Genomic DNA, 27,573 nt, shown 5'->3' on the forward strand with positions numbered 1-27,573 from the left:
TAATGAGATTGGGCAATGGGCTTTGAAAATGCTTACACTACATTTATACAGAAAAGCATTTGCTTACTCTTTAGATACAGCAATAGATTTATGATTTCAAATCCCAGACTAAGTAAACATATACCAACAACAATTTAGAGGAGACTTTTATATTGCCTTTTTTAAATAAAAAGTCCATTCGGTAGCTCAATTCATATAAAAATATGATATTATAAATAGTATACTTTGGTTTTTCAAAACCAGATCTGGCAGGATTTAGTCTGTCGCCCAGTGATTTATTTTCTAAAGTAAATATCATCACATATATTGTACACTCAAAAATAGGTTCGTAGCTTGATAGATTTTTAGTTGGCATCATTAAAACTGCTTTCATTGTGCTTTGAAAAAAAAAAAAGAATTTTCCAATACATTTCCAACTAATGAAGTGTTTCATGCTACCAGACCATGTTTTATTTGTAATTTAAAAATAAATTAACCAAACAAAATGAAATCAAAATAATGTTTATGTATAAAGGAGGAAGCAAGAGGAAAAGGAATTTTAACACAAAACAAGCAAGGTCTCTGAGTGTCAACAATTCAGCCTGACATCTTGGGTGAAACAATTATTTCCTCTGTCCTTTGCTTTTCCTTTTTTTATAAAGTGAGGTTCAAGTTCTTCAATTCTCTCCAGCCCCCCTTGCTAAGGATTAAGGGAAGGTTACAGACCCCCTCTAAAAACACTTTGGGTGAGTTCCTCAGTAAGTGGGAATTCAATATTTGTTCTCCCTCTTACTTAGATGTGAGCCCCATGTTGGACAGGGACTTGTAACTAGGTTTAACAAATTATCACAATTTTTCAATAAGGGGTTACTAATAAGTCAATGATTTGCAGAATGGCTATAGCACAAAGTGGGGGGTGAGATCCATTCTAACTAAGGGGAAGCAATGTGGCCTAGTGGAAAGAGTATGGACTTGGTGAGTCAGTTCATGTTCCAGCTCTGCCTCTCATCTGCTGTGTGACCTTGGGCAAGCCATTTAACTTCTCTGTGCCTCAGTTGCCTCATCTACAAAATGGGGACTCAATACCTGTTGTCCCTCTTACCTAGACTGTGAATCTCATGTGAGACCTGATTATCTTGTATCTATACCAGGGCATAGCATAGTGCTTGGCACAAAATAAGCATTGAACAAATCCTATTATTATTACTACTATTATTATTATCGGTCAAATGGGGAAAGGATGAAGAAAGTTCCCATCTAACTAGTGAGACACTCACAGATGCGTTACAATAATCTTTTGCACGGACTAGTTTAGATGCCAATAGATAGTCACTCCAACTCATTTCCCTTGCTATTCCTGCTCTTCCCCTGGCTTGCCATTCCCTCTTTCCCCTTCCACACTCCATCCTGACTCTCCAGATTTACTGGAATGGCGTCCTTTACCTCATCTGGCCTACCACTACAGTAGCTAGGTGCATCCCAGAATACAGGTGAAGACAGTGGAGATGCAGCCGTGAATCTGGTGTGGAGAAAGTAGAGTTTCTTTCTTTCTTGGAGCCCCACTGATGGTGAAGTTCACCTATGGGCATGTATCTGGTTGAAAAGAACAATGTGCTATCCGCAGTCTCAGCCATTGCTGGCCCACAGAAAGTTTTCCTTTGTTGTGTTGTGGATCGCTCCCTGTAATAATAATAATAATAATAATATTTATTAAGTGGTTATTTTGTGCCAGGCACTGTACTAAGCGCTGGGGTAGATACAAGCTAATCGAGTAGGACCCAGTCCCTGCCTCACAGTGGGCTCACAGTCTCAATCCCCATTTTACAGATAAGGTAACTGAGGTACAGAGAATAATAATAATAATGATGGCATTTGTTAAGCACTTACTATGTGCGAAGCACTGTTCTAAGCACTGGGGGGGATACAAGGTGATTAGGTTGTCCCACTTGGGGCTCACAGTCTTAATCCCCATTTTACAGATGAGGTAACTGAGGCTCAGAGAAGTTAAGTGACTTGCCCAAGATCACACAGCAGATATGTGGCAGAGGCGGAATTAGAACCCAAGGTAATGTGTCTACCAACTCTGTTGTAGTGTACTCTCCCAAGCACTTAGTACGATGCTTGTCTGCAGTAAGCACTCAATAAATTTTATTGATTGACTGATGTCTAATTCTGTTGCATTATGCTTTCCCAAGCTCTCAGTACAATGCTTGCACACACTACATGCTCAGTAAATATTACTGATTGACTGATGACCAACTCTGTTATACTGTACTCTCTCAAGTGCTTAGTACAGTGCTTGCACACAGTAAGTGCTCAATAAATACCCCCGACTGATTGATTCCACACCCAGGGTCTAGCAGGAGGGAGGAGCGGCAGTAAAGGTAGAGGAGAAGAGCCTCTGGATGAGAACAGGTTTATTTTTTCCTGTGGTTGCGCCAGCAAATTGCCATAATCACCTTCTATCACATTCCATTTCCAACAAGCAATTCTGTTTTCTGCAAGAAAACTAAAGGCTAATTTCAGATCACTAAGTGCCCCCTAGTGACAAAGTTCAATTTCGAAAACAGCTTTTTCCATGTGGACCAAACTACCTAGCTCTATGCCTTTACTCTTTCTCACCCTTTCATGACCAAAGTACTTTTTGCAGAAAAGGAAGACTCATTTTAAAGTCACAGACTTTAATAAGGTGGAGCGCATTTTTGAAACCAGGCTGATGCCGGCCTGGAAGTTAAATTAACTAGATGGTGTGAAGGGCCTCAGATCAGAAAAATCAACAATTCCTTGGGTTTTAGCGGTTGAAAAGAAATGATTTGGGAAAACCATGAAATTGGATTCTTTCATTCATGCAATTGTATTTACTGAACGTTGAATCTGTGCAGAGCACTTACTAAGGGATGTAAGCCAGGCCTGAAAATGATATTTCGAACAGTGGAGTATGGTTATTTCCTCTAGACTGTAAGACCTGTGGGCAAGTGATGTGACTACCAACTCTTGTTATATTGCACGCTCCCACATGCTTAGTTTAGTGCTCTGCACCCGGTAAGTGCTCAGTAATTTTTTATTAATTTATTGATTTCCTCCATTTGGTTATTTCAAAATGGCTTTAGTCAAAGATTTCTGCCTGCCCCTTGCCCATTTTCTTAGCTCAGCCTGGAACACTAAGATTGAGCCTCCCTTTCGTGACTTTAAACTCCTTGTGGGCAGGGAACGTGACCATCCACTCTGTTGCACTGTACTCTCTCAAGCGCTTAGTACAGTTCTCTGCACACACTAAACACCTTCAATAAATAACATCGATTGCTTGATTGACTCTGCACACCATATGCACTTAATAAATACTATTACTACAAGCAGAAAGAGCCAGGAGTTGGTCATCAGGAAATCTGGGTTCTAATCTTCCTTCCTCTACTTGCCTGCAGTGTGATCTGGGGAATTTCTCTGTGCCTCAGTTTCCTCAACTGAAAAATGGGGGTGAAGTACCTGTTCTTCCTCCCCCATAGACTGCAAACCCCATGTGGGCTTGAGAAACAGCATGGCTCAGTGGAAAGAGCCTGGGCTTGGGAGCCAGAGGTCGGGGGTTCTAATCCTGCTCCGCCACTTGTCAGCTGTGTGACTTTGGGAAAGTCACTTAACTTTTCTGGGCCTCAGTTACCTCATCTGTCAAATGGGGATTAAGACCGTGAGCCCCATGTGGGACAACCTTATCACCTTGTATCCCCTCCAGAGCTTAGAACAGTGTATCACACATAGAAAGCTCTTAACAAATGCCATTATTATTATTATTATTATTATTATTATTATGTGGGACATGGACTGTACCTGATATGGTTATATTGTATGGACCCCACTGCTAGGCAAATAGTAAGTGCTGAACAAATAGTTCAATTATTATGACCTAAAGCCTCCAACCTTCTCTCTGCTGCTGTCTCCACCTGCTTTCCCTGCCTTACTGTCATTCATTCATTCATTCATATTTATTGAATGCTTACTTTGTGCACAGCACTGGACTAAGTGTCCATGACTACTCGAGGGAGTTCCCTTGGCACTGGTCTGGGGATCATGGTGTGTGTGCTGGAGCTGAAATGAGGAAAGCGACAACAGAAGCAAGGTCCAACGCACTGGAATTTCAAAAGTGAAAGAGAATTTACAAAACCAGGGTGGAGGAGAGATCCCAGGGTCAGGGAGAGAGAGCAGGAACCACCCTGCCAGAATGTGCAGGGCAGATCCTGGAAGGGTGACCAGTTCCCTAAGGTGGAATTTCAAATCTCGATCCCCTTTGAGAAGTGATCCAGGATTCCATCCTGGCCAAAGTGGAATCTCAGCACTGGCTCCTCGTCCTTAGACTTACTCCAAGCATCTAAGGGGCGTGTAGAAATGAAAATCCTGAGTCAGAATGGAGAGCGTATCAATATGACCGTACCTCTGGGATTTTCATCTTTCTTGGAGGACCACATTCTGAGAGACTTATTACTGAGGTATTTGTTAAGCGCTTACTATGGGTCAGGTACTGTATAGGATGCTCACCATAACAGGGTGGCAGCTGAGGGAGCAATGAAGAAATGTCCTTTCCTCAGTGTGCCAGCTAGGGGAGCAATTCCACTTCCAGAGGAATTTCACCTCAGGCTGGGATTCAGTTTTCCAGCAGGGCAAGGGGTAATAATAATAATGTTAAACACTTACTACATGCCAAGCACTGTTCTAAGCACTTGGGGAGATACCAGTTAATCAGGGTGGACACAGTCCTGTCCCATATGGGGCGTTCTGTCTTAATCCCCCATTTTGCAGATGAGTTAACTGAGGCCCAGAGAAATGAAGTGATATGCCTAAAGGTCCCACAGCAGGCGTGTGGCAGAGTGGTACTTCTGATTCCCAGGTCCATGCTCTATCCACTAGGCCACACTGACTCTCTTAAGTGGGTCAGCACTGAAAATTCACCACAGGTGAAGGGAAAGATATTTTCTTCACCTTGTTCTTGAATAAGAGACCCATCTTAACCAAAGCCTGGGGATCTGAGGGAAACGCAAGATAATCGGCAGAACAGGAGAAGTTGCCAGATGCCTCTGGATGTATTCAGGTTATGATGTTCCTAGAATGAACAAAATAGTCTTTATGGCTAGTTCTTTGGTTAAAATGGAGGAAGCAGTGTCAGAGTGAGACAAATGCAGCATGGCCTTGTGGAAAGAGCTTGGGCTTGGGAGTCAGAGGACCTGGGTTCTAATTCCTGTTCCTCTATTTGCTTTCTGTGTGACCTTAGGCAAGTCACTTCACTTCTCTAGGCCTTAGTTCCCTCATCTGTAAAATGGGAAGATTGTGAGACCCATGTGGGACTGGGCCTATAGCCAACCTGATTATCTCATATCTACCCTGGCGCTTAATACAGTGCTTGGCACATAGTAACCCTGGGGTTGTTAGCTTGGACACAGTCCATATCCCATGTGGGGCTCATGGTCTTAATCCCCATTTTAACAGTGAGGTAACTGAGGCATAGAAAAGTTGAGTGATTTGCCCAAGGTCATACAGCAGACAAGCGGGACAGGGACTATGTCCAACTTGATTAACTGATACCTACCCCAGTGCTTAGAAAAATGCTTGGTACCTAATAAGTGCTTAATAAGTATGGTAATTATTATTGAGTGTTTACTGTGTGCAAAGCACTGTACTAAGTGCTTGGGTGAGTACAATATAACAGATCCCTCTAGACTGTAAGCTCATTATGGGCAGGGATCTCATCTGTTAATTCTCTTGTATTGTGCTCTCCCAAGTGCTTAAAACAGTGCTCTGCACAAAGTAAGCACTCAATAAATACCATTGAAGGATTGATTGGTTGAATTGGTAGAAATGTTCCGTGCCTTCAACAAGCTTATGGTCTAGGGGTGAGTTTACAGTTTAGACCAGGGGTGGAAAAATTTGGTATGTCCCTATTAATATCCGAGTTTATTCAACGATTCTGTGACGTGGATGGTGATGAGGACGATGATGGTGGTGGTAAAGAGGAGGACAATTTAAGCAAATGGTGTGTCATGGTAGAAAGAAGTTTCTAAATTGTCAGAAAAATGTTCCAAGCACTGATGGGCTCAGAAGCTCAAAGCTGTGTGAGAGGGCTTTTCAGGGAGATTACTCACTTGGTGTAGGTGAAGGCTGGCTGGATTCTCTCCTTCCTGGAAGAGAGAAGGAAACATTTGCAGACTTGCCACAGTTCACACCCTAAGGAACCTGCGAACTCTGTGTAGACTGAGATGCAGAACATTGATAAATGGGAATCTGAAGAAAATCAATCAATCCTATTTATTGAGCATTTACCGTGTGCAGATAACTGTACTAAGGGCTTGGGAGAGGACAATATAGCAGAGTTTGTAGGCATGTTCCCTGCCCACAAGGAGCTCACAGGGGGAGATAATCATTAATATAAATGAATAAATTATGGATTCAGACATAAGTGTTGTGGGGCTAACTGCAAGCTCCTTGAGGGCAGGGATCTTGTCTGCAAACTCTACTGTTTTGTACTTGTCAAAGTGCTTTGTACAGTGCTCTGCACACTATAAGTGCTCTATAAGTGACACTGCTTGACTGATTAGAAGTGAGCCCGCCACGAGTGACAGAAACCATGTCTAACTCCCAACTGAGACGCTGACTTCTGAAATGTTTGACTCTGAGCTGGCACTCAACAGAAGTCAGTCCGAATTCTATTAGTTTTCTTCAGAAGGGAGAGAGGTTTTTAGTGGAAGAGGAGCCTTGTTAGCAGAGAACATATTAAAATAGTTTTCCTTCGCTCCTCTTGATGGGCAAGTGGTGAACATGTCCTTGGAGGTTAGTTTTCAGATATGCCTCTGGTAGAAGGGAAAGAGGAGCATGTATTAGCTGAATCTGAATGGAGCCCTTCTGATTAATTATGATTCAGAACAAGATCGTGTGAGTTTCTTCCCGTGATGTGCTCAAAAGTTTGATTATTCTATTAGAGCTCTCCCCCTACTGGCACTATGATTTAATAAGCGCTCACCACAGTTTAATGAAGAAGCAAGCAAAACCCATCTCTTCAAAAGCCTCTGATAGGAGACATAGAGTATAAGGATATGAACATAAGTACTTTGGATGTGGGTGGCACCAAGAGGAAGGGAGAGAGTATAGGGGTTCGTTTGTTTCATGTTACGTGTTGTCTAAGGTTTGCTTTATAGAGTCTAATTCATCAAAACAAAGTCTGTTTTTGTGATGACCTTTGCTGGGTTGTTACCTTTTCTTTTCCACCAATCGTCCTTGTTCCCGTTACAATCTTTTTTTCCAGCACAAGTACAGATTTATGATCCTCAAGCCAGGAGCCTTTTGTGTGCCTTAAAATGGCACCCCCAAGCACTGAAAACTCTTCTTTCGGCAGGGGGTCACCATTCTTAAATTTCACCATTAACATGAGCCTCATTTGTCCAAGCGGATTCTGTAGTCTGGTTCCCAAAAGCCCAGACTTGACTTGCCTATCAACTCCATGGAAAAAATGAAATGAATGTCGCCCAGGAACAAGCAATCACTGTTGAGCAGTCTGAGTTTTGCTCTGCCACATGCCCTTCTGCTTCCTGGAAATCTCTGCTTTGGCAATCCCTCCACTAGCCTCCTTTCTGAAATGCCAGCAGCTGGAACCATCGGCCTTCGAGCTCTCTGGTTCTTATTCATTTTGCACCCCACTGCTTTGTACAGGAATGTGAACGCTGAATTTTTCATGATTTAACGCTTCTCCAGGGTGAAAGAGAAAAGGTAAAAGAGCTGCATCTCTGAATGCAAAACCCCATTCCACAAATAAGGGAGGTGAAATTAAGAGTGCTTGGGCATGTTTGGATTAAGTACAATAGCAGCTGCAACTTGTAGACTGACTTGGGTGGGCTTTGAAGGGCTGATGAGAATAACTGAGTAGTGTCTAGACAGCACTGAGCTTCAACAGAAGGGGGGGATTCTGATTGGGGGAATCTGTCAGGCTTGGTAGCCCAAGACTCCAACCTACTCACTGTAACTCAATCTCCTCTATCTTGCTGACAACACTTTGCCCACAGCCTGACTCTGCCCTCGAACTCCCTCCCCCTTCATATATGACATACCACCACTCTCCCCACCTCCAGAGCCTTCTGTTGTTGGGTAGGGACCATCTCTATATGTTGCCAACTTGTACTTCCCAAGTGCTTAGTACAGTGCTCTGCATAAAGTAAGCACTCAATACATACGACTGAATGAATTAAAATCACATCTCCTCCAAGAGGCCTTCCCTGACTGAACCCTCATTACCCCAGATCTCTTCTCTGAGTCTCCTATTTACGTAGATCTGTACCCTTTAAGCAGTTGATATTCACCCTACTCTCAGCCCCACAGCACATACATACATATCCACAATTTATTTTAGTGCCTGTCACCCCCTCTAGGCTGTAAGCTTCTTGTGGGCAGGGAACGTGCCTACCAACTCAATTTTATTGTACTCTCCCAAGTGCTTAGTACACTGGTCTTCAAGTACAGCACTTAACTTATACCGTAAAAGTGAAAGTAAGAAAATGAACACATGATAGTGATAACAAACCTGATATTTATTAAATGGTTACTATATTATGCATTATCTATATGAATGTCTGTCTCCCCCTCTAGATGTAAGCTCACTTTAGGCAGGGACTGTCCCTGCCAACTCTCTCTCAAGCGTTTAGTATGCTGCTCTGCACATAGTAAATGCTCAATAAATACCATTGATGATGATGATTATGATGTGCCAAGGACTCTACAAAACACGGGGGTAAACACAAGATTATCAGGTCAGACACAGTCCCCATCTCACATGGGGTTTGCAGTCTATTTAAGAAGATCCCGGGTTCTAATTCTGGCTCCACCACATGTCTGCTGTATGATCTTTGGCAAGTTATTTCATTTCTCTGGCCTCAGTTACCTCATCTGTAAAATAGAGATAGGAGTGTGAGCCCCACGTGGGACAGGGACTGTGTCCAACCTGATTAACTTGTATCTACCCCTGGGCTTTGAACAGTGCTTGAAACCTAGTAAGTGCTTTGTCATATGCTGAGCCCAGGGCTTAGAACAGTGCTTCGCACATAGAAAGTGCTTAACAAATGCCATCACTATTGTTATTATTATTATTATGCTGTCAAGTCAATTTTAACTATAGCAACTCCATGGACACATCTCTCAGTAAGTGCTTCACAAGTGCCATAATTATTATTATTATTATTCAGGAGAACTGGTATTGAACCCCCATTTACAGAAGAGAAAACTAAGGCCCAGAGAAATTAAGCAACTTGTCCAAGTTCACAAGGGGCAGAACCAAGATTGGAAACCAGATCTTCTGTCTTAAGACACATGCTCTTTCCACTAGGCCCATGTCGTTGCTCTAATAAATGATAATTCATTCATTCATTCAATAGTATTTACTGAGTACTTACTGTGTGCAAAACACTGTACTAAGCACTTGAGAAAGTACAACATAACAACAGACACACTCCCTCCCCACAATGAATTCATGCAACTGTTAGGGTATTTGACAGGAGATGATAATAGCAAACCTAGAAAAAACCTAGAGATGGTTAACTATTCTTCCTCCCTTATCCCAGATCATCCATGGATTATCAATTAGACTGTGAGCCCCACGTGGGATAGGGACTGTGTCCAATCGGATTACTTATGTCTACCCACAGTGCTTAGAACAGTGCTTGACACATAATAAGGGCTTAAAAATATAACAACAATAACAACAGCAACAACAATAATAGTAATAATAATAATAATGATGTTAATAATCCATGGAGGTAGAACTGATCACACCCAAACCACTCTATAGCAAAGATCTTATACAACCCTCCTCAAGGAAGAAAGTCACATTATATAACTACCATTTCCCAACTAAAGGATTAAATCCAACTATATTTCTAATTATAGTGTGCAATTTCCTTCTGGTAGTGACATGCTGCATGTACAGGACATTGTGACTGTAGCAATTGCTCTTGTGATTTGGATTGCTCATACTTCAAACCGTTCCAAACTACAAAACTGCCTTTTGAAGTGCTGTTAGTCCTAATTGTTCTTTCTTGAATCTACAAGAATATAGTTTAGTCTGGGACGGTGCCAAATGATTCACAATTAACATCTAAAAAAAGCATCCCCTCATGATATTCAGCCTTTAAGATTGGATTCTGGGCCCTATCAAAGACCTCACCGAATGCACAGAAGATTCAAAATCTTGCTCTCATACAAGCACTCTTCTCTGTCACACTCTTTTCCCCATGGACTCAATACCGTTGAACTGGAGAGGCCTAGGTACAAAGCTGGTACTCTTGCTACTAGTTTTATATTCTTTGAATTCAAGGAATTAGAACAATCCTAATGGATAGAGCATGGGCCTGGGAGACATGGGATCTGGGTTCTAATCTTTGCTTCACCACTCATCTGCTGTGTGATATTGGCCAAGTCACTTAACTTCTCTGCGCCTCAGTTACCTTATCTATAAAATGGGGATTAAGACTATGAACTCTATGTGGGTCAGAGACTGTGCCCAACCCTATTGTCTTGTATCTATCCCAGTGCCTGATACAGTGCTTGGCGCATAGTAAGTGCTTAACAAATGACATTAAAAAAAAGTCAGAACCTAATCAGTCAACCAACAGTTTTTTTGAGCGTCTACTGTGGGAAAGCACTGAACCAAGCACATAGGAGACAAGAATAGAAGAGAAGACATTTAGATTGCGAGCCCTACTGGGACAGAGACCTTGTCTAATTCCCACCGTGTATTTTCTCCCAGAGTTTAGTACAGTGTTTTGCACACAGTAAGCACGTAATATTATTTGTAATAATAATAATAGCATTTATTAAGTGCTGTTCTAAGTGCTGGGGAGGTTACAAGGTGATCAGGTTGTCCCACGGGGGGCTCACAGTCTTAATCCCCATTTTCCAGATGAGGTCTCTGAGGCCCAGAGAAGTTAAGTGACTTGCCCAAAGTCACACAGCTGACAATTGGTGAAGCTGGGATTTGAACCCCTGACCTCTGACTCCAAAGCCCATGCTCTTTCCACTGAGCCATGCTGCTTCTCCCTGCTGCTTTGTTGTTATCAAACCTAGGTAGATTGGAGTTTTGCACATTAGACCATAAGGTTGTAAACTGCTTGAAAGAAGAGGCTATGTAGTAATATCATTTATTACTTAATAAATAATAATAAATAATGGTCTAATGTGCAAAACTCCAATCAATCAACCAAGGTTTGATAACAACAGGAAAAACTGAGAGGTTTTGGAGCTGAAAGGAGGTCAAGAAAGGAGAGCTGAATAGAGGATCTTGAAATGATTTCATGACAGATGATTCCTGAAGCTATTAGAATATCAGAAAGGTTAACTCCTCAGATTGCTCCCAGCCATTTCTAGCAAAATAATGATTGCATTTATTAATATACTTATTATGATTGTCTCTGTTGCTCTACTGTACTTTCCAAGCTCTTAGTACAGTGCTCTGCACCCAGTAGGCACTCGATAAATACAATCGAATGAATGAATGTACTTAGCGCTATGCTAAGGGATAGAGTACAAACAATAGAATCAGATCAGACAGATCTCTGTCCCAAATGAGGTTCAGAGTCAAAAGGGGAGGGAACGCTAGAGTTGCACCCCCATTTTACAGATGAAGAAATGGAGGCAAACAGATGTTAAGTGACTTGCCCAAGGTTACCCAACAGGCAAGTGGTGGAGACAGGATTAGAACCCAGATCCTCTGACTTGGATTCTTGTATTTTTTCCACTACTCGTGTAGCAAACCCTGGTTCTTCACATCCTCCACACTCACCTTCTCTGTCCTACTTGCTTTCTTTCATGTTCCCTCAGTACTCTCCCACCACCCTCCCCACTCTCTTCACTTACCCACTTTCTACTCCATCCCACTGAGCCTCTCCTATTTAGTTTCTTGAGATTTTGCCTCTATCTCTGATTTATGGGAGAAGTGTATTAGGTTGTGGGGATTTTTCTACATTCATTCAGAGTCAGAGTAGGGGCAGATGGCTTAGAACAGTGCCTAGCACTTAGAACAGTGCTTTGCACATAGTAAGTGCTTAATAAATGCCATTATTATTATTTTTATTATGGCTATAGAGTCAGAGTGGCCTAGAGGAAACAGCACAGGCCTGCGAGTCAGAGGATCTGGTTTCTAATCCTGCCCCTTCCAATTGCTTGTTGTGTGATTTTGTGCAAGTCATTTAACTTCTCTGGCCTGTTTCCTCATCTGTAAAATGGGGATTTAATACTTATTTTCCTTCCTACTTAGATTATGAGCCCCATGTTGGACAGGGACTGTTTCCAACCTGATAAACTTTGTATCTACCCCAGTGCTTAGAATTATGCTTGACTCATAGTGAGCACTTTACAAATGTAATAACAACAATAATAATAATAATAATAAATAGTAATAATAATAGTAGAAGAGTCTTAGGGAACTGGTATTGTAGTTTCTTCAATCATTTTTTTCAGTTTCCCTTCTCTAATCCTCCTCCTCCTCTAGTTTCCTCCTCCTCTAGACTGTAAGATTGTTATGGGCAGGGAACATATCTGTTAATTCTGATGCTTGTACTCTTCCAAGCGCTTAGTACAGTGTTTGGGACATAGTAAATGCTCAATAAATATGATTGATTGATTGATTTTCACAGCCAAAATTGAGAGTTGGCATAATAAATTTGGAGGGAAGGAGGATTAGAAAGACTCTAAAGCAAATAAACAGAAAAGTCAACCCTTCCCTTTTCCAAAATGACAAGAGGAGGGAAATGTATCACTCAAAAGAGTATCATCACAAGCTGCCCTTCTTTCTTGTATAAGCTTTCTCAGTTAGCTTGGAGGAAGATAGTTCTAAATTTCTACCACTTAGGAACCCAAAGGCATATTTATAAACTGAGCATTCCCTCTTTCTAGTTATCTTAGGATTTCAGGATGGCGGTTCGGGTAGCTTCCGTTAGAAGGCTGTTGTGAGTTCTGAATGCAGTACCTTAAATCCTTTCTAACTAAAAACCCACCTTTATAAGCTTGTCAACAAAGAAGCAGCATGGCATACTGGCTAGAGCATCGACCTGGGAGTAAGAAGGAACTGTGTTCTAATCTTGGCTTGCTACTTGTTTTCTGGGTGAACCTAGGTAAGTCACTTCACTTTTCTATGCCTCAGTTACCTCATCTGTAAAACTGGGATTAAGGCTGTGAGCCCCAGTGTGGGACACAGACAGTGTCCAACCTGATTAGCTTGTATCTACTCCAATTGCTTAGTTCAGTGCCTGGCACATAGTATATTCTTAACAAATACTATAAAAGAAGAGTCCTGCAGAGTGTTGATTTTGACAGAAGTGTTTCTCTCTCCAACGGAACACCTGCCTATGTGTTGGGAAGGTGCTTCTGAATGCAGTGTACTGACTTTTTAAAAATGTCTAATTCCCCAAAAGCAAGAACCCAGCTGTTCTCTTTGCATACAATGGCTGCTACTGTCTGCATCTGTTCAGGAGGGCTGACCAGCCCAAAACATCTATGGGAAAGCACATCGATTCCGGTTTAAATTCACTTCTGGCCCTGTCCCATGCTACCTCTGGTCTTATCCTGTTAAGAAGCAGCGTGACCTAGTAGAAAAACCACAGGCCTGGAAGTCAGAGGACCTGTGTTCTGATCCTATCTCGGCCACTTGGCTGCTGTGTGACTCTGGGCAAGTTGCTTAATTTCTCTGTCCCTCAGTTCCCTCATCTGGTATTAAGAACTTTTTCTCCCTCCAGTTTAGACTGTGAGCCCCATATGGGACAGGAACAAGGTACAACCTGATGGTATTAGCACATTATTAACAGATAAAATTATTATTCAGGTGCAGTTTGTGGACAGACAAAGGAAGATAAAAAATGAGAGGAAAATCTCTTTTAGCTTTCCAGAGCCAGATGCTTCCTTGGGTTTTGGCATTCCCAGACCACACACTTCGCTCCTCCAATTCCAATCTATTCACTGTACCTCAATCCATCTAACTCGCTGCCAATCTCTTGTCCCATCCTGCCTCTGGCTTGGAGAACCCTCCTTTTCCATATCCAACAGACCATCACTCTCCCCATCATCAAAGCTTTACTGAAGGCACATCTCCTCCAAGAGGCCTTCCCTACTAAGCCCTCATTTCCTCTTCTCCCACTCTCTTCTCCATCACTTGGATTCACACCCTTTAGTTACCCCTCCCTCAGCCCCCCAGCACTTATGTAGGTATCCATCATTTATTTATTTATTTTCCTGTCTGTCTCTCCCTTTAGATTGTAAGGTCATCTTGGGCAGGGAACATGTCTACCTACTGTGTTATACTGTATTCTTCCAAGCGCTTAGTACAGTACTCTGCACATGGCAAGCACTCAATAAATAGGATTGATTGATCAAGGTAGGAGCATAGGGAAGCATTAAGGTCACTAACAAGGAAGCTCTGAGACTGGATGAATGAGGGGAACAGCTGAGACAGAAAAGCAGGGAATGCCACAAATTGGCAGGAGGCCCAAGAATTTTGTGTATGGATTTCGGGGCAAGACTAATGAACAATCAGTTTGTCTATGGGATCCCTTCCTCTCACAGAATAGTTTTTCACTCGACCCTCAAAGCAAAGCCTTATTAAAATCACATCTCCACCAAGAAATCCTTCTCTGACTATCAATCACTTGATCAATGGTATTTATTGAGCACTTCCTGTGTGCAGAGGACTGTACTAAGCACTTGGGAGAGTACAATACACTAGAGTTGGCAGACACATTTCCTGATGACATGGAGCTCACAGTCTAGATTAAGCTCTCATTTCCCCTACTGCCTTTCCCTTGTGTGTCAACCTTGCACTTGGATTTGTACCCTTTAAGTACTTGATATTCAACTGCCCCTCAGCCCTACAACACATAGGCACATACCCATAAATATTTCACATCTGTCTCCCTTCTAGATCATAAGCTTTTTGTGAGCTAGTCATTGTATTACACTCTCCCAAGTGCTTAGTAGAGTCACAGTTACACAGTAAATACTCACTAAGTACTATTGACTGTCAATCTCAACAATCAGTTTTCCAAATATTTCTGTTCTTCTTGGTTTGATGCTGAAGCTACTGATGGTGGGATGTTTACCGGTGGGTGGAGCTGGTAAAACAATCATACCAGTGGATAGTGCACAGGCTCGGGCATCAGATGGTCTGGGTTCTTTCACCCTCTCCTTCACCTTCTTCCTTACTCTCTCTCTCTCTTGGTTCCTCTTCACTTTTTCCTCTCTTCCCCCACCTCTCTGCTTCTCTTTCTTTCATTTTCCCTCTTTTGCTTATCACTCTCCTCTTTCCTTTCTTTCTTGCTCTCTTTTTCTTGCTCTATTCATGCTTTTGCTTTCTCCCTTCTTCCTTCTCCCTATTGCTCTCTCTCTCCCTTTGTCTCTGTCTCTTTATTTCTCACTTTCTCTCTCTCCCTCCGCATCCCTAGATAAAGAGATACGCTGAGAGTAGTAAGCTAGGTTAACTAGGTTCTGTCAAAACCTCACTGAAAGTCTACTAAATCACCATCTCTAAGAGAAGTGGAATCAGGAGTTTACAAGCAGCAGCCCTCATATCAACTCTCCAGCTCACCACTTTGTACTTTCTTGAAGGATGGATGGCACTGGGAGGGTTTTTTTTTTTGAGATTAGGGAAGTGGGCGTTGAGTAATGTTTTAGAAAAATAATCTGGGTAGGAGAGTGAAGTACAGACTAAGAGAAGGGAGAGACTGGAGGCTGGGAGGTCAGAAAGGAGGCTGATGAACTAGTCAAGTTGGAGCATAACAAGAGTTTGGTCCAGCGTGGTGGCAGTTTGGAAGGAGAAGAAAGGGCAGACTCTGGAGATGCTGTGGAGGAAAAAGCAGCTTGGCCTGGAGGCTAGAGCACAACCATACTAGAAATAAAATGCTCAAGATAGTAAAATGTTCAGAAGGGAAATGTGTTCATACTTGCATTTTCCCTGTATGTTGCAATATGCCAATTTCCCTCACAATAACCATTCATCATTTCAAATTTGTTTAGCTTGCATAAACATACCGCATTTCAGTGCCATGTAATACAATGAACTTGGGTGCATTTTCAAAATAATGCAGCTCAGCTGAGTGGTTTATTCACACACTATCATAAATTCGCCTGGCTGGAAAATAAAGTTTGTTTAGAAAGTGACACCCTTGGCCTTCTCTTAAGTAAAGACTCGTAAGTAAGGTTCCTGGTTTTCTGCTTGAAAAAGCATCCACGACATATGATTTCACTCAGCAAAATCAACACCTCTCTCAAACGGCAGGTCCAGGGAAGGAGGGTTTGTGCTTTTTGATGGAGGCTATTAGCACAGCTCAGGGAAGTCCGTTCTTGGTGAAAACATCTCTGAAAGGCACCCCTAGTCAATTGAAAAGCTCGGAAGCTGAGGCGGAAAATTGGCAGCTTAGAATATTGGGATGGAAAAGATCTCAGGACTCCATTTGGACTAGAGAAGCGATTTGAACACGGAGACAGAGAAAGGCATTTGATAGTTGTTTCTACATCAGCGCGCTACCATATGCCTGGCACTTTTAAGGAGGAGTCTTGGACTGTGGTTTGTAATAATAAGTATGAAATTGCTGCATTTCACCCACTAAATGATCAATAAAGAGCAGGTGTTATCAAGGGAGCTACTTCAGTAGCCTGATTCTACATGTTTTGTTTTGTTGTCCGTCGTGAGCCCGTTGGTGGGTAGGGACCGTCTCTATAAATTGCCAACTTGTGCTTCCCAAGCGCTTAGTACAGTGCTCCTGCACACAGTAAGCACTCAATAAATACGACTGAATGAATGAATGAATGAATGGATGGATTAACAGCTTCGGACTCTGTGTTACCATGGCAAAACCTTGGGAGGGCTGGAGACTAGCTCTTTCTAGGCAGGGAATGTGTCTGTTATATAGTTGTATTTATTCACTCATTCATTCAGTTCATTCAATCGTGAATCAGTATTTACTGAGCACTTACTGTGTGCAGAGCATTGTACTAAGTGCTTGGGAGAGTACAATACAACAACAAACAGACATATTCCCTGCCCACAATGAGTTTAATCTCCCAAGTGCTTAGTAGCAGCATGGCTTAATGGGTAGAGCATGGGCTTGGGAGTCAGAAAATCATGGGTTCTAATCCTGGCTTGGTCACCTGTCTGCTGTGTGACCTTGGGCAACTCCACTTCTCTGGGTCTCAGTTACCTCATCTGTAAAATGGGGATTGAGATTGTGAGCCCCACATGGGACAGGGACTGTGTCCAACCCGATTTACTTGTATCCACCCCAGCGCTTAGTACAGAGCCTGGCACGTAGTAAGCTCTTAACAAATACCATAATAGTAATTATTCTTATTACTATCGTGCCCTGCACACAGTAAATATTCAATAAATACAACTTACTGTTTGACTGATTGGAGAGTCAAGGCGTCTGGTAGTCTCTCCCCATTTCTATCCCACAGACCATCACTCTCACCACCTTCAAATCAATCAATCGATGGTATTTACTGAGTGCTTACTGTACAACACAGCCCTGTACTAAATACTTGGGAGAGAACAATACAACAGAATTAGCCGACAGATTCCCCCCACACAATGAGCTCTGAGGGGGTGACAGACATTACTATAAACAAATACATCTCTTTAAAGAGCCTGTCCATCATTTCCCCATTCATTCAGTTGTATTTATTGAGCCCTTACTGTGTGCAGAGCACTGTACTAAGCGCTTAATACTCTCCCATCTGTGTCACCTATACACTTGGGTCTGTACCCCTTAAACCCTTTGATACCCCACACCCACCCAAAAAGCACTTACGTACAAACCCTCATAATCTATTCCTTCCTTTTTGGGTAATTTACTTTAATATCTGTCTCCCCAACTAGATCGTAAACTCCTTTAGGGCAGGGAACACCCCCACCAACTCTATTGAACTCTCACAAGTGCTTAGTACAATGGTCTGCGCACAGTAAGTGCTCAAAAATACCACTGATTAATCGATCAACACTGAATGATTGTGCATTATTGTTTATCAGTATTGATCACCACTCATATTAATTGAATCCTTATTGTGTGCAGAGCACTGTACTAAACATTTGGGAGAGTAAAATACAACAGAGTTGGTAGATATGTTCCCTACACACAAGGAGCTTCCAATCTACAGTAAATCTGCAAGGTGTATGCCTTGGATGAATGCCCTCCATACATTAATCACAGGCGGCAGTAATGACTCAAAAGCAATCTATCAAACCTCCCTCCCTCTGGACAAACCCACATTAGCTCTGAAACCATGGAGAAGTATGTGGGTCACAGAGAGTGAAGCAGCAGAGAATTTTATCAAGTGTTGAAAAGCCAGCCTCAGACAAGAAAGCAGAAAGGATTGAGGCAGAGGGCTCTGATACACCTCCCAATGGAATACAGTTACTGTAGCATGTCCACGTTGATCGAATGAACAAAGAGAGGTGAGAAAAGCAAACTTCGGAGCCAGTTCAAAGAGGTGGAGAAAGATGAGCAGAACACTGAAGAGTGGGTAGAGGGGTAAGTCAGGGGAGGGCAAAAAGCAGCCACAAGTGCCCAAAGAATCACTTGTTACAAAGGACAGAAGGAGTGAAGACATTAGACTGAAGCCATCTTCATGCTGGGAAAGTACAGAGTGGAGTGGAAAAGAGGAAAGAAGAAAGCATTTCTCCTTAGTGCAGAGAATTTGTAAGGGATTTTAGTCCCCCTGGGGAGTAGTAGTAGCAGCGGTAATAGTAGTAATAGTAGCAGAAGTAGTAGTGTTAGCAGTAGTGGTAGTAAGAGCAGCAACAGTAGTAGTAGTAATAGTCTTTGTAGTAGAAGTAGTAATAGCAGCAGTAGTAATAGTAATAGTAACAGTAATAATAAAACTGGAGTAAAATACACAGATAAAATACACAGATGGAAATTACACAAGGCCTAAACTAATTATGATGATGATGATAATAATAATAATAATAATGTTCTTCAGCATGTAGTAAGCATTTAACAGTTATTACCATTATTATTACTATTATTATTCAGGAAAGCAGCATGGCATATTGGATACAGCCTGAACCCTGGAGTCAGAAGGTCCTGGCCCCACCACTTGTCTGCTGTGTGGCCTTGGGAAAGTCATGTCACTTCTCTAGACCCCTGTTCTCTCATCTGTAAAATGGGGATTAAGACTGTGAGCCCCATGTGGGACAGGGACTGTGTCCAACCTGATTTCCTTGTATCCAGCCCAGCACTTACTAGAATGCCTGGCACATAGTAGGCGCTTAACAAATACCACAATTTTTTTTTCCACACCACACGAGGTCCCCCTTGCTCCATTAACTCTGACCATCAGCCTCAACACAACCATTCTTTGGTCTGAGACAATGACAAGACGAAGGGATTGGGGACAACAGCCCCATTATTTGACTAGTTGGGAAACAGTTGATTCATTTAAGATCATTACTCTGTTTGCACTGGTAGCTATAGGAAAAAAATCTGGCAACTTCGAAGGGTTCTCCAGTAGTTGAAAGATAAACCTATTCATGAACTTGATGAAGAAATAATCCAGGGTCAAAGTATGTTCATTAAATGACATTTTGTTTTGAAGAAAAATAATAATGATCATGATGATGATGATGGTGATGATGGTAATAATAACAATAAAATTTGCTAAGCAGTTACTATATTCCAAGCACTGTATTAAGTAATGGGGTAAACACAAGATAATCAGATCAGGCAGAGTCTCTGTCCCTAACACGGCTCACAGACTAAGTATTGAACAGGTATTGAATCCCCATTTTACAGATGAGGAAACCAAGGCACAGAGAAGTTAAGTGACCTGCCCAGGGTCACGCAGCAAGAAATTGGGGGAGGTGGGATTAGAACCCAGATCCTCTGACTCCTAGGCTCATGCTCTGTCCACTGGGTTTGGGGGAAAAAAAAGATGCCCTAGCTGGGGTAGACTGGAAAACAGTCCATATAACCTAGCTCACGTGGCCCTGGTAATTTCTGCTGCCTATCTTCTCTGTCCATTTATTCTTCTGGGTGCAGCTGCTGATCTCATTTAACTTATTTTCTTCCAAAGACCAGAAATGGATGAATGCATCTGTGGAAGCCAAACAGCTGCCTGTTCCCTGCAGGGGTGCTGGAAAATTCTTCTAATCACCACAGAAAGATGCCATTGAATTTGGACAGTGCAAACAAACGAGTGTTGCAAAACTTAACAGCAGAAGCCAGGTCGATAGGCTCAACGTTGAGCCCCTAAAATTGTACTGTAGCTGAGAAAAGTGTAGACTGGAGAAGGGAGAGGCTGGAGGCAGAGGGATGAGTGAAGAGATGGATACAGGTTTTGACAAATGCTTAGACTGTCTGGATACAGAGAAAGAGGCAGACAGAGGAAATGTGGAGGAAAAACTGGCAGGATATAGGCTCACACTGAGAAGGAGAGAGTTAAAAGTGAATGAGAAATCTATCCTTGTGGGCACCCATACACTTTATGTTTAAGTTTCCTTTTTTTGTTCTGAGTCAATCAGTCAATCTGAAGTACTTATGGAGAGCTCACTGAGTGCAAAGACTGTCATCATCAGTGGTATTTATTGAGCACTTACTGTTTGCGAGCACTACGTTAAGAACTTGGGAGAGTATAATTCAACAGGGTTGGTAGACACAATCCCTGCCTCCAATGAGTTTACAGGCTAGAGGGGGAAACAGGCATGATCATAAATAAATCATCTATAAGATCTAATTTACAGGTATGTACGTGAGTGTTGTGGGGCTGAGAGTGGAGCAAATATCAAATGTCCAAAGGTCACAGTTCCAAATGGCCCCTCTAGACTCTAAGCTTACTGTGGGCTGGGAACACATCTACCAACTCTGTTATATTGTACTATCCCAAGCACTTAGCACAGTGCTCTGCACACAGTAAGTGCTCAATAAACACAATTGATTGATCGCAGTCCTGTAGACTGCAAGGTCCTTGTGAGCAGAGAACATGTTTAGCAACTCTGTTGTATTATACTCTCTGCAACACAGTAAGAGCTCAATAAATACCACTGATTGATTGCAGAGCACTGTACTAACCACTTGGGGAGGACAATTAAATGGAACTGATATAGAGGATTCCTACCACCAAGCACCTCTTTCAAGCTCCAGTAGGTCTCAGATGGAGCTCACTGTCTAAGTAGGATGGAGAACAGGAATTGAGCGAATGACTGAAGTGTCCTGTATGAAACCTTAAGCCATGCGATGATTAAACAAAGTCAATCAATAGAATGGGTACTAGGCCATGAGAAGCAGCATGGCCTAGTGGAAAGAGCACAGGCCTGGGAGTCATAGGACCTGGGTTCTAATCCTGGCTCCTCCACTTCTCATCTCTGTGACCTTGAGCAAAGACACTTAACTTCTCTGTGCCTCAGTTTTCTCATGTGCAAAATGGGGACCAAGACTGTGAGCCCCTTGTGGAAAATGGGTGGGGTCCAACCTGACTAGCTTGAATCTACCCCAGTGCTTAGTACAGTGTCCGGCATATAGTAAGCCCTTAACAAATACCGTAATCATCATGATCAACATCTTTATTATGACTTCTGTTTGACTTTTCCACCTCACAGAATATCCTAGTTGAGTCTTCTCCTAGTATGGCATAACTCCAGAAATCAATTCCCTAACTTTCCAAGATCAGACTAGAACCCAGGTCTACTGAGCCAAGCCAAGCTCTTTCTTCAGGAGAAATGACAGAGCTTTCAGGAGGACAGATTCTTTCCCTGGTACCCTACAATCAGCCTTACATCTTATACTTGGAAAGAGTGGAAGCACAAATTCATGATAGGGGCATCAGGGACATTTGAAGTGCCTGGGCAATACCAGATGAGTTGCCAATGTTGCCAAATGAACTTGAATGGCTACCCCTCTTAGTATCCCTTGCCAAACTGGACCAAGGTTAATGGAACTATTGTTTAGCATCCATCAACATGGAAAACACCCAGATTCATCCTGGAGAGATTCTGCTGTGCGGTGTGATCTTGTGTGTAATCCAGGCCCATTGTAATTCATCCTGAAATGTTCCAATCCCAAAAGAATCAGGCAGGGGGATTTTCGACTTTCTGCTCAAGCTGCTTGGAAAGATGTGGAATTCACTTTCCCAGCCCTCGGGCAACGTACTGCCTCCTATTTGTCATAGTGATGACCGAGGGCCTTTTTTATTGTGTGTTATTTCAACGAAGAGATACTGATGAATTGTCTATTAGTGACTAGGAGCAGGTGCTCCCTAAATGGAATTTCCTGTTGGACAATCTTTCAGCCACTCTATTCCTTCCTCCCTCATGAATGCTGCAGGAATCAGATGTCTCAAGCTCACTCAGAGAAGTTTGAAAACTTTAGTGCTTAACCTAAAATGCATTTTGAAAGAAAAGCTGTAGTAGTAGAACCTCACTGATGTATCTTGCTATGCTGAATATTATCAATTTTCTCTTTTTTTGTGGTATTTGTTAAAGCTCTATGTGCCAGGCACTGTACTAAGTGCTGAGTAGATACAAGATTATCAGGTTGGACACAGTCCATGTCCCACATGGGGCTCACAGTCTTAATCCCCATTTTACAGATGAGGTAACTGAGGCACAGAGGAGTGAAGTGACTTGCCCAAGGTCACACAGCAGACAAGTGGCAGAGCCAGAATTAGAACCCCAGTCCTTCTGACTCTCAGGACTCTGCTCTATCCATTAAGCCACTCTGCAGGAAATGCAAACAAGGGAGGGGGAAAGGTGAGGAAAAGAGGTGTTTAGGAGTGGGAGGGATGAAGGAGACAGAGAAGATGGTGTGACAATTCTGGAAAAAAGTGAAAAAGACAGCCAAATGGAACCTGTTTATTTTTCAAACAAACTTAGCATGGGCCAGTGGAAGAAAATATCTCCTTGCATGACTTAATATAAACAGCATGGGTCTGGGAGTTAAAGGACCTTGGCTCTAATCCCTGTTCTGCCACTTTCCTGCTCTGTGACCTTGGGCAAGTCACTTAACATCTCTGGGCCTCAGTTTCCTCATCTGTAAAATGGGAATTAACTACTTGCTCCCCCTTTAGACTGTGAGCCCAAGGGAGGATGAGGATTTAGATCAATTGGATTATTTTGTATCTACCACTGCATTTGGAATGTACATCGTAAATGCTTAACATCACTTCAATTATCATCATTACTGTCGTTATGAAATCTGACAAATAAATTCATTTTTGAACTACCAGACTGCCTTGAAAAACTCATTTCAATGCTCTTACTATGTACAACCTGAAAAATCTGTACCCACTCCAGTGCTTAAAACAGTGCTTGGCACACAGTAAGCATTTAACAAGTACCACCATTATTATTGTTATTATTCTCCATGCAGTTTTTCTAGAAAATGTCTACTATTCTTGGAGTAATTGAAAGCCATCACTTCAAATCACAACTGAGAGAAGTCTTATAGAGATCCATTACAGACTACGTAAATGCTCTTCAAAATTTAAGAAAAATGTGTTTAATGAAAAATTTAACACTGAATCACATACTTATTTTACTTTTTCTTTTCTTTGGTAAAGAAGGCTAAGGTGCAAAACCACTCATTTTGGCCTGAAGGATTCTGGCACTTTCTAAAAGACATAGTGCAGTGCTCTGCACACTTAAAATATGCCACTGAATGATTGATCGATTGGACAGACACTGAGTCTAGATCAGATTTTATTTGTGTCTCATTTTAAATGTGATAGTATAGTAATTACTGCCAATTGTATCTCAACTTTCACAAGCCAAGAAGCTTGCGAATGGCAGTTTGATTAAGTCTCACTGATAACAGGGATTGGTGACATTTTCACGGAATCTCAGGATTTTATTTTTTCATTAATGGAAAGGAGAATAAATTGTCCTGTAGTTTCAGACATTTCTCAGCACCAAAATACATTCTCTCTCTTCCCCTACCCCATCCTTAGACTTCAACCCGTCAATCAGTCGTTGGTGTTAACTGAGCATTTGCTGTGTACAGAACACTGTACTAAGTGTTTGGGATAGTGCAAAAGAGTTAGAGGACATGACAACAAGAGCGTACAGTCTAGCAGGGGAGATAGATATTAAAATAAATAATGGGCAGGGGAGGAAACGGAGTATGACAGAATATAAGTTCTGTGCGTTTGGAGTTGGGGGATGAGTATCTAAAATACCTCTCTGGTACGGGGTCAAGCGTACATATGATACAGCAGATAAGGAAAATAGGATGAGGAGGCCATGACTACATATCTACCACTACTACAACTCCAACTCTCTAGTGAATTATAAAGAGTCTCTTAATTTTCTCTACCAGGCATTAATCATCTCATTCAGTTACTAAAACATAACTCCTCCAAGAGGGCTTCCCTAACTAAGCCCTCATTTCCCCTATTCCCTCTCCATTTTTCATCACCCTTGAAGTTGGATTTGTACCCTTTATTCACCCCACCCTCAGCCCCACAGCACTGAGGTACATCGCCATCATTTATTTTAATGTCTGTCTTCCCCTCTAGACTGTAGAAGCCTTGTGGGCAGGGAATGTGTCTGCCAACTCTGTTCTAGTGTGCTCTGCCAAGTACTTAGTACAATGCTCTGCACATAACAAGCACTCAATATATACTATTGATTGATAGTTTGGGGAAGCAAGGATCCTCCCTTCATGTTTCTCTTTGTTCAAGTGTGTTTTTTATGGTATTTGTTAAGTGCTTACTCTGTGCCAGGCACTGTACTAAATGCTGGACTAGATGCAAGTTATGTATCAGCATGGCTCAGTGGAAAGAGCATGGCCTGTGGAGTCAGAGGTCATGAGTTCTAATCCTGGCTCCCCCACATGTCTGCTGTGTGACCTTGGGCAAGTCACTTAACTTCTCTGAGCCTCAGTTACCTCATCTATGAAATGGGGATTAAGACTGTGAAGCCCCACCTGGGACAACGTGATCACCTTGTATCCCCTCCAGCATTTAAAACAGTGGTTTGCACATAGTAAGTGCTTAACAAATGCCATTACTGTTATTATTATCAGGTTGGATGCTGTACCTGTCCCACATAGGGCTCACAGTCTTAATTCCCGTTTTACAGATGAAGGAACGGAGGCACAGCAAAGTGAAGTGACTTTCCCAAGGTCACACAGAAGACATATGGCAGAGCTGGGATTAGAACCCATTACCCTCTGACTCCTAGGCCTGTGTTCTATCCACCAGACCACACTGCTTCTCTGTGCTGTGGGGAAAGTGATGATTGGAGAAGAGGATGATCATCACATCCTCAAGCTACTGACAAGAATGAATCCCCATCCTCAGAGACTAGGTTATGAATGGCCAAGAATTTCATTTTTTATCATTTTAAGATTATCCCCTGGACAAGGAAGAGATTGTATCTTGGAAAACTTCTTTGCTTCTAAAATAGTATCATTTCCTCCTGCCCCAGTGGGATTCAGCCTGTGAGCCTGAACTGACCATCAACGATAGACCTGTGGCATTGGCTGGGCTCCCTCCTTCCTCTCTTCCTCCTCACCCTCCCCATCCCCCTGGTCTTACCTCCTTCCCCTCCCCACAGCACCTGTATATATGTATATATGTTTGTATGTATTTATTACTCTATTTATTTATTTTATTTGTACATATTTATTCTATTTATTTTATTTTGTTAATATGTTCTGTTTTGTTGTCTGTCTCCCCCTTCTAGACTGAGCCCACTCTTGGGTAGGGACCGTCTCTATATGTTGCCAATTTGTACTTCCCAAGTGCTTAGTACAGTGCTCTGCACACAGTAAGTGCTCAATAAATATGATTGAATGCATTGGCTGGAATCCTGGGTAAAACTCAAATGTCGTGGCCTGAAGAATGGTATTTGTCAAGTGCTTACTATATGTCAAGCACTGTTCTAAGTGTTGGGGTAGAGACAAGTTAAACAGGTTGGATACGGTCCCTGTCCCTTTTACAAATGAGGAAACTGAGGCACAGAGAAGCTACATGCCCAAGGTCAAGGGGAGGATCTGGGACTAGAACCCAGGTCCTCTCACTCCCAAGCCCACGCTCTTTTCCCTAGACCATGCCTTAGAAGTCACCAGAAGTTGGACAGAGCAAACACAACATAGCAGATACACACGGTTAACATAGCGACGACTTGGCATAGCATTAACCCATCATTTACAGACCACTGGCTCGGTTCATGAGGATGAAAGTGGCCCGAAGAACTCCATTTCACATCTGAGGGGCTCAGCCCGTGGTCGACGTCGCCACAACCTCTCCTGGAGGTTTTCCGATAGTTTCTGGCTCAGCTGGGCAGGCCAACTGCTCCTCCCTTTGTTCTATTCCCGGCTTCTCCCCACAACGTTTCCCATTTGGTGGCTCAATAAGGCACACGGGCTCTGAGGGAACCTGACTATCGGGAGGATTCTGGCCTCTGACTACCTCTCACGGTTGTTGCTGTGCCTGGAGAGGACCCCTTTAGAAATCAACCGACAGGGATGGAGCTGGGGTTTTGGAGCTGACCATCTGCCTTGGCACAGATAGCATCCCAGCTGCCTTCCCCGAGACAGGTGTTCATCACTGCAAGCAGAAGGATGGAGGACTGAGCCATTATCATGGCCAAAAGAGCTTTCTAGGACAACCACCATTGGAGAGATGGGACCAGAGCTTTGAGACATAACTGATTCGAATTGGTCAGAATCGGTTTTTCCAACTGGGCCTTGAATTCTTTCCTAGTGAGCAAACTGTCACCGCTGATAGGCCCTCGTGCTAATGGAAGAGGTGCAGTCCCTTTCCATTTACAGATGAGGAAATTGAGACACAGAGATGTCACACAGCAGACAAATGGAATTAGAAACCAGGTGTCTGATTCCTAGGCCCTGCTCTTTCCAAGAGGCCAAACTGCTTCCCTTGGAATAAAATCACCCTGATCCCTGGCCTCAAGGAGCTTACAATCTATGGGAGAAGTTTACAATCTAGCTGACTATAAGGAAAAAGTTTTAATGTTGGGGGCTAGTCTAGCTTGTCTGTCACAATTTTTAATAGAAGTACTAAAAGAAATCCTACATTTGCTTGGCACATAGTAAATCCTTAACATAACTAATCAGTGGGGGCAAAGAAGGAATCCATTGAAAAGGATGATGTAATTAGAGTGAGAAAATGGATATTAACAGTAGAAAACAGTGAATCATGTAATTATGAGGGAAGCGCATGGCCTACTGGAAAGAATGTGGCCCTGGAAGTCCGAGGATCTGGGTTTTAATCCTGGTCCTGCCAATTGCCTGCCATGTGACCTTTGTGATGGTTAACAACACATGGCCGCTTGTCAATTTCCCCTACTTTAATAAATAAATAAATAATGTTGGTATTTGTTAAATGCTTACTATGTGCCAAGCACTCTTCTAAGCACTGGGGGTGATGCAAGGTAATCAAGGTTGTCTCACATGGGGCTCACAGTCTTAATCCCCATTTTACAGATGAGGGAACTGAGGCATGGAGAAGTTAAGTGACTTGCCCAAAGTCACGCAGCTGACAAGTGGCAGAGCTGGGATTAGAACTCACAACCTCTGACTCCCAAGCCAGAGCTCTTTCCACTGAGCCACGCTGCTTCTCTAGAGATTGGGGGGT

The 27,573-nt window shown here is 42.6% G+C and overlaps 1 protein-coding gene across 1 annotated transcript in view; it reads right to left on the reverse strand.

Moving 5' to 3' along the window:
* The window catches only part of CHST9 (carbohydrate sulfotransferase 9), an 89,981-nt gene that overhangs the window by 40,813 nt on the left and 21,595 nt on the right, over nt 1–27,573 (reverse strand). The window contains exon 2 of the mRNA XM_038766728.1: nt 6,105–6,140. Within this exon, the coding sequence (XP_038622656.1) occupies nt 6,105–6,140 (36 nt within the window). The remainder of the gene's footprint in view (nt 1–6,104; nt 6,141–27,573) is intronic.

The sequence above is a fragment of the Tachyglossus aculeatus genome, chromosome 25, assembly GCF_015852505.1.
Source record: "Tachyglossus aculeatus isolate mTacAcu1 chromosome 25, mTacAcu1.pri, whole genome shotgun sequence".
In the NCBI taxonomy this organism is placed as follows: Eukaryota; Metazoa; Chordata; class Mammalia; order Monotremata; family Tachyglossidae; genus Tachyglossus; species Tachyglossus aculeatus.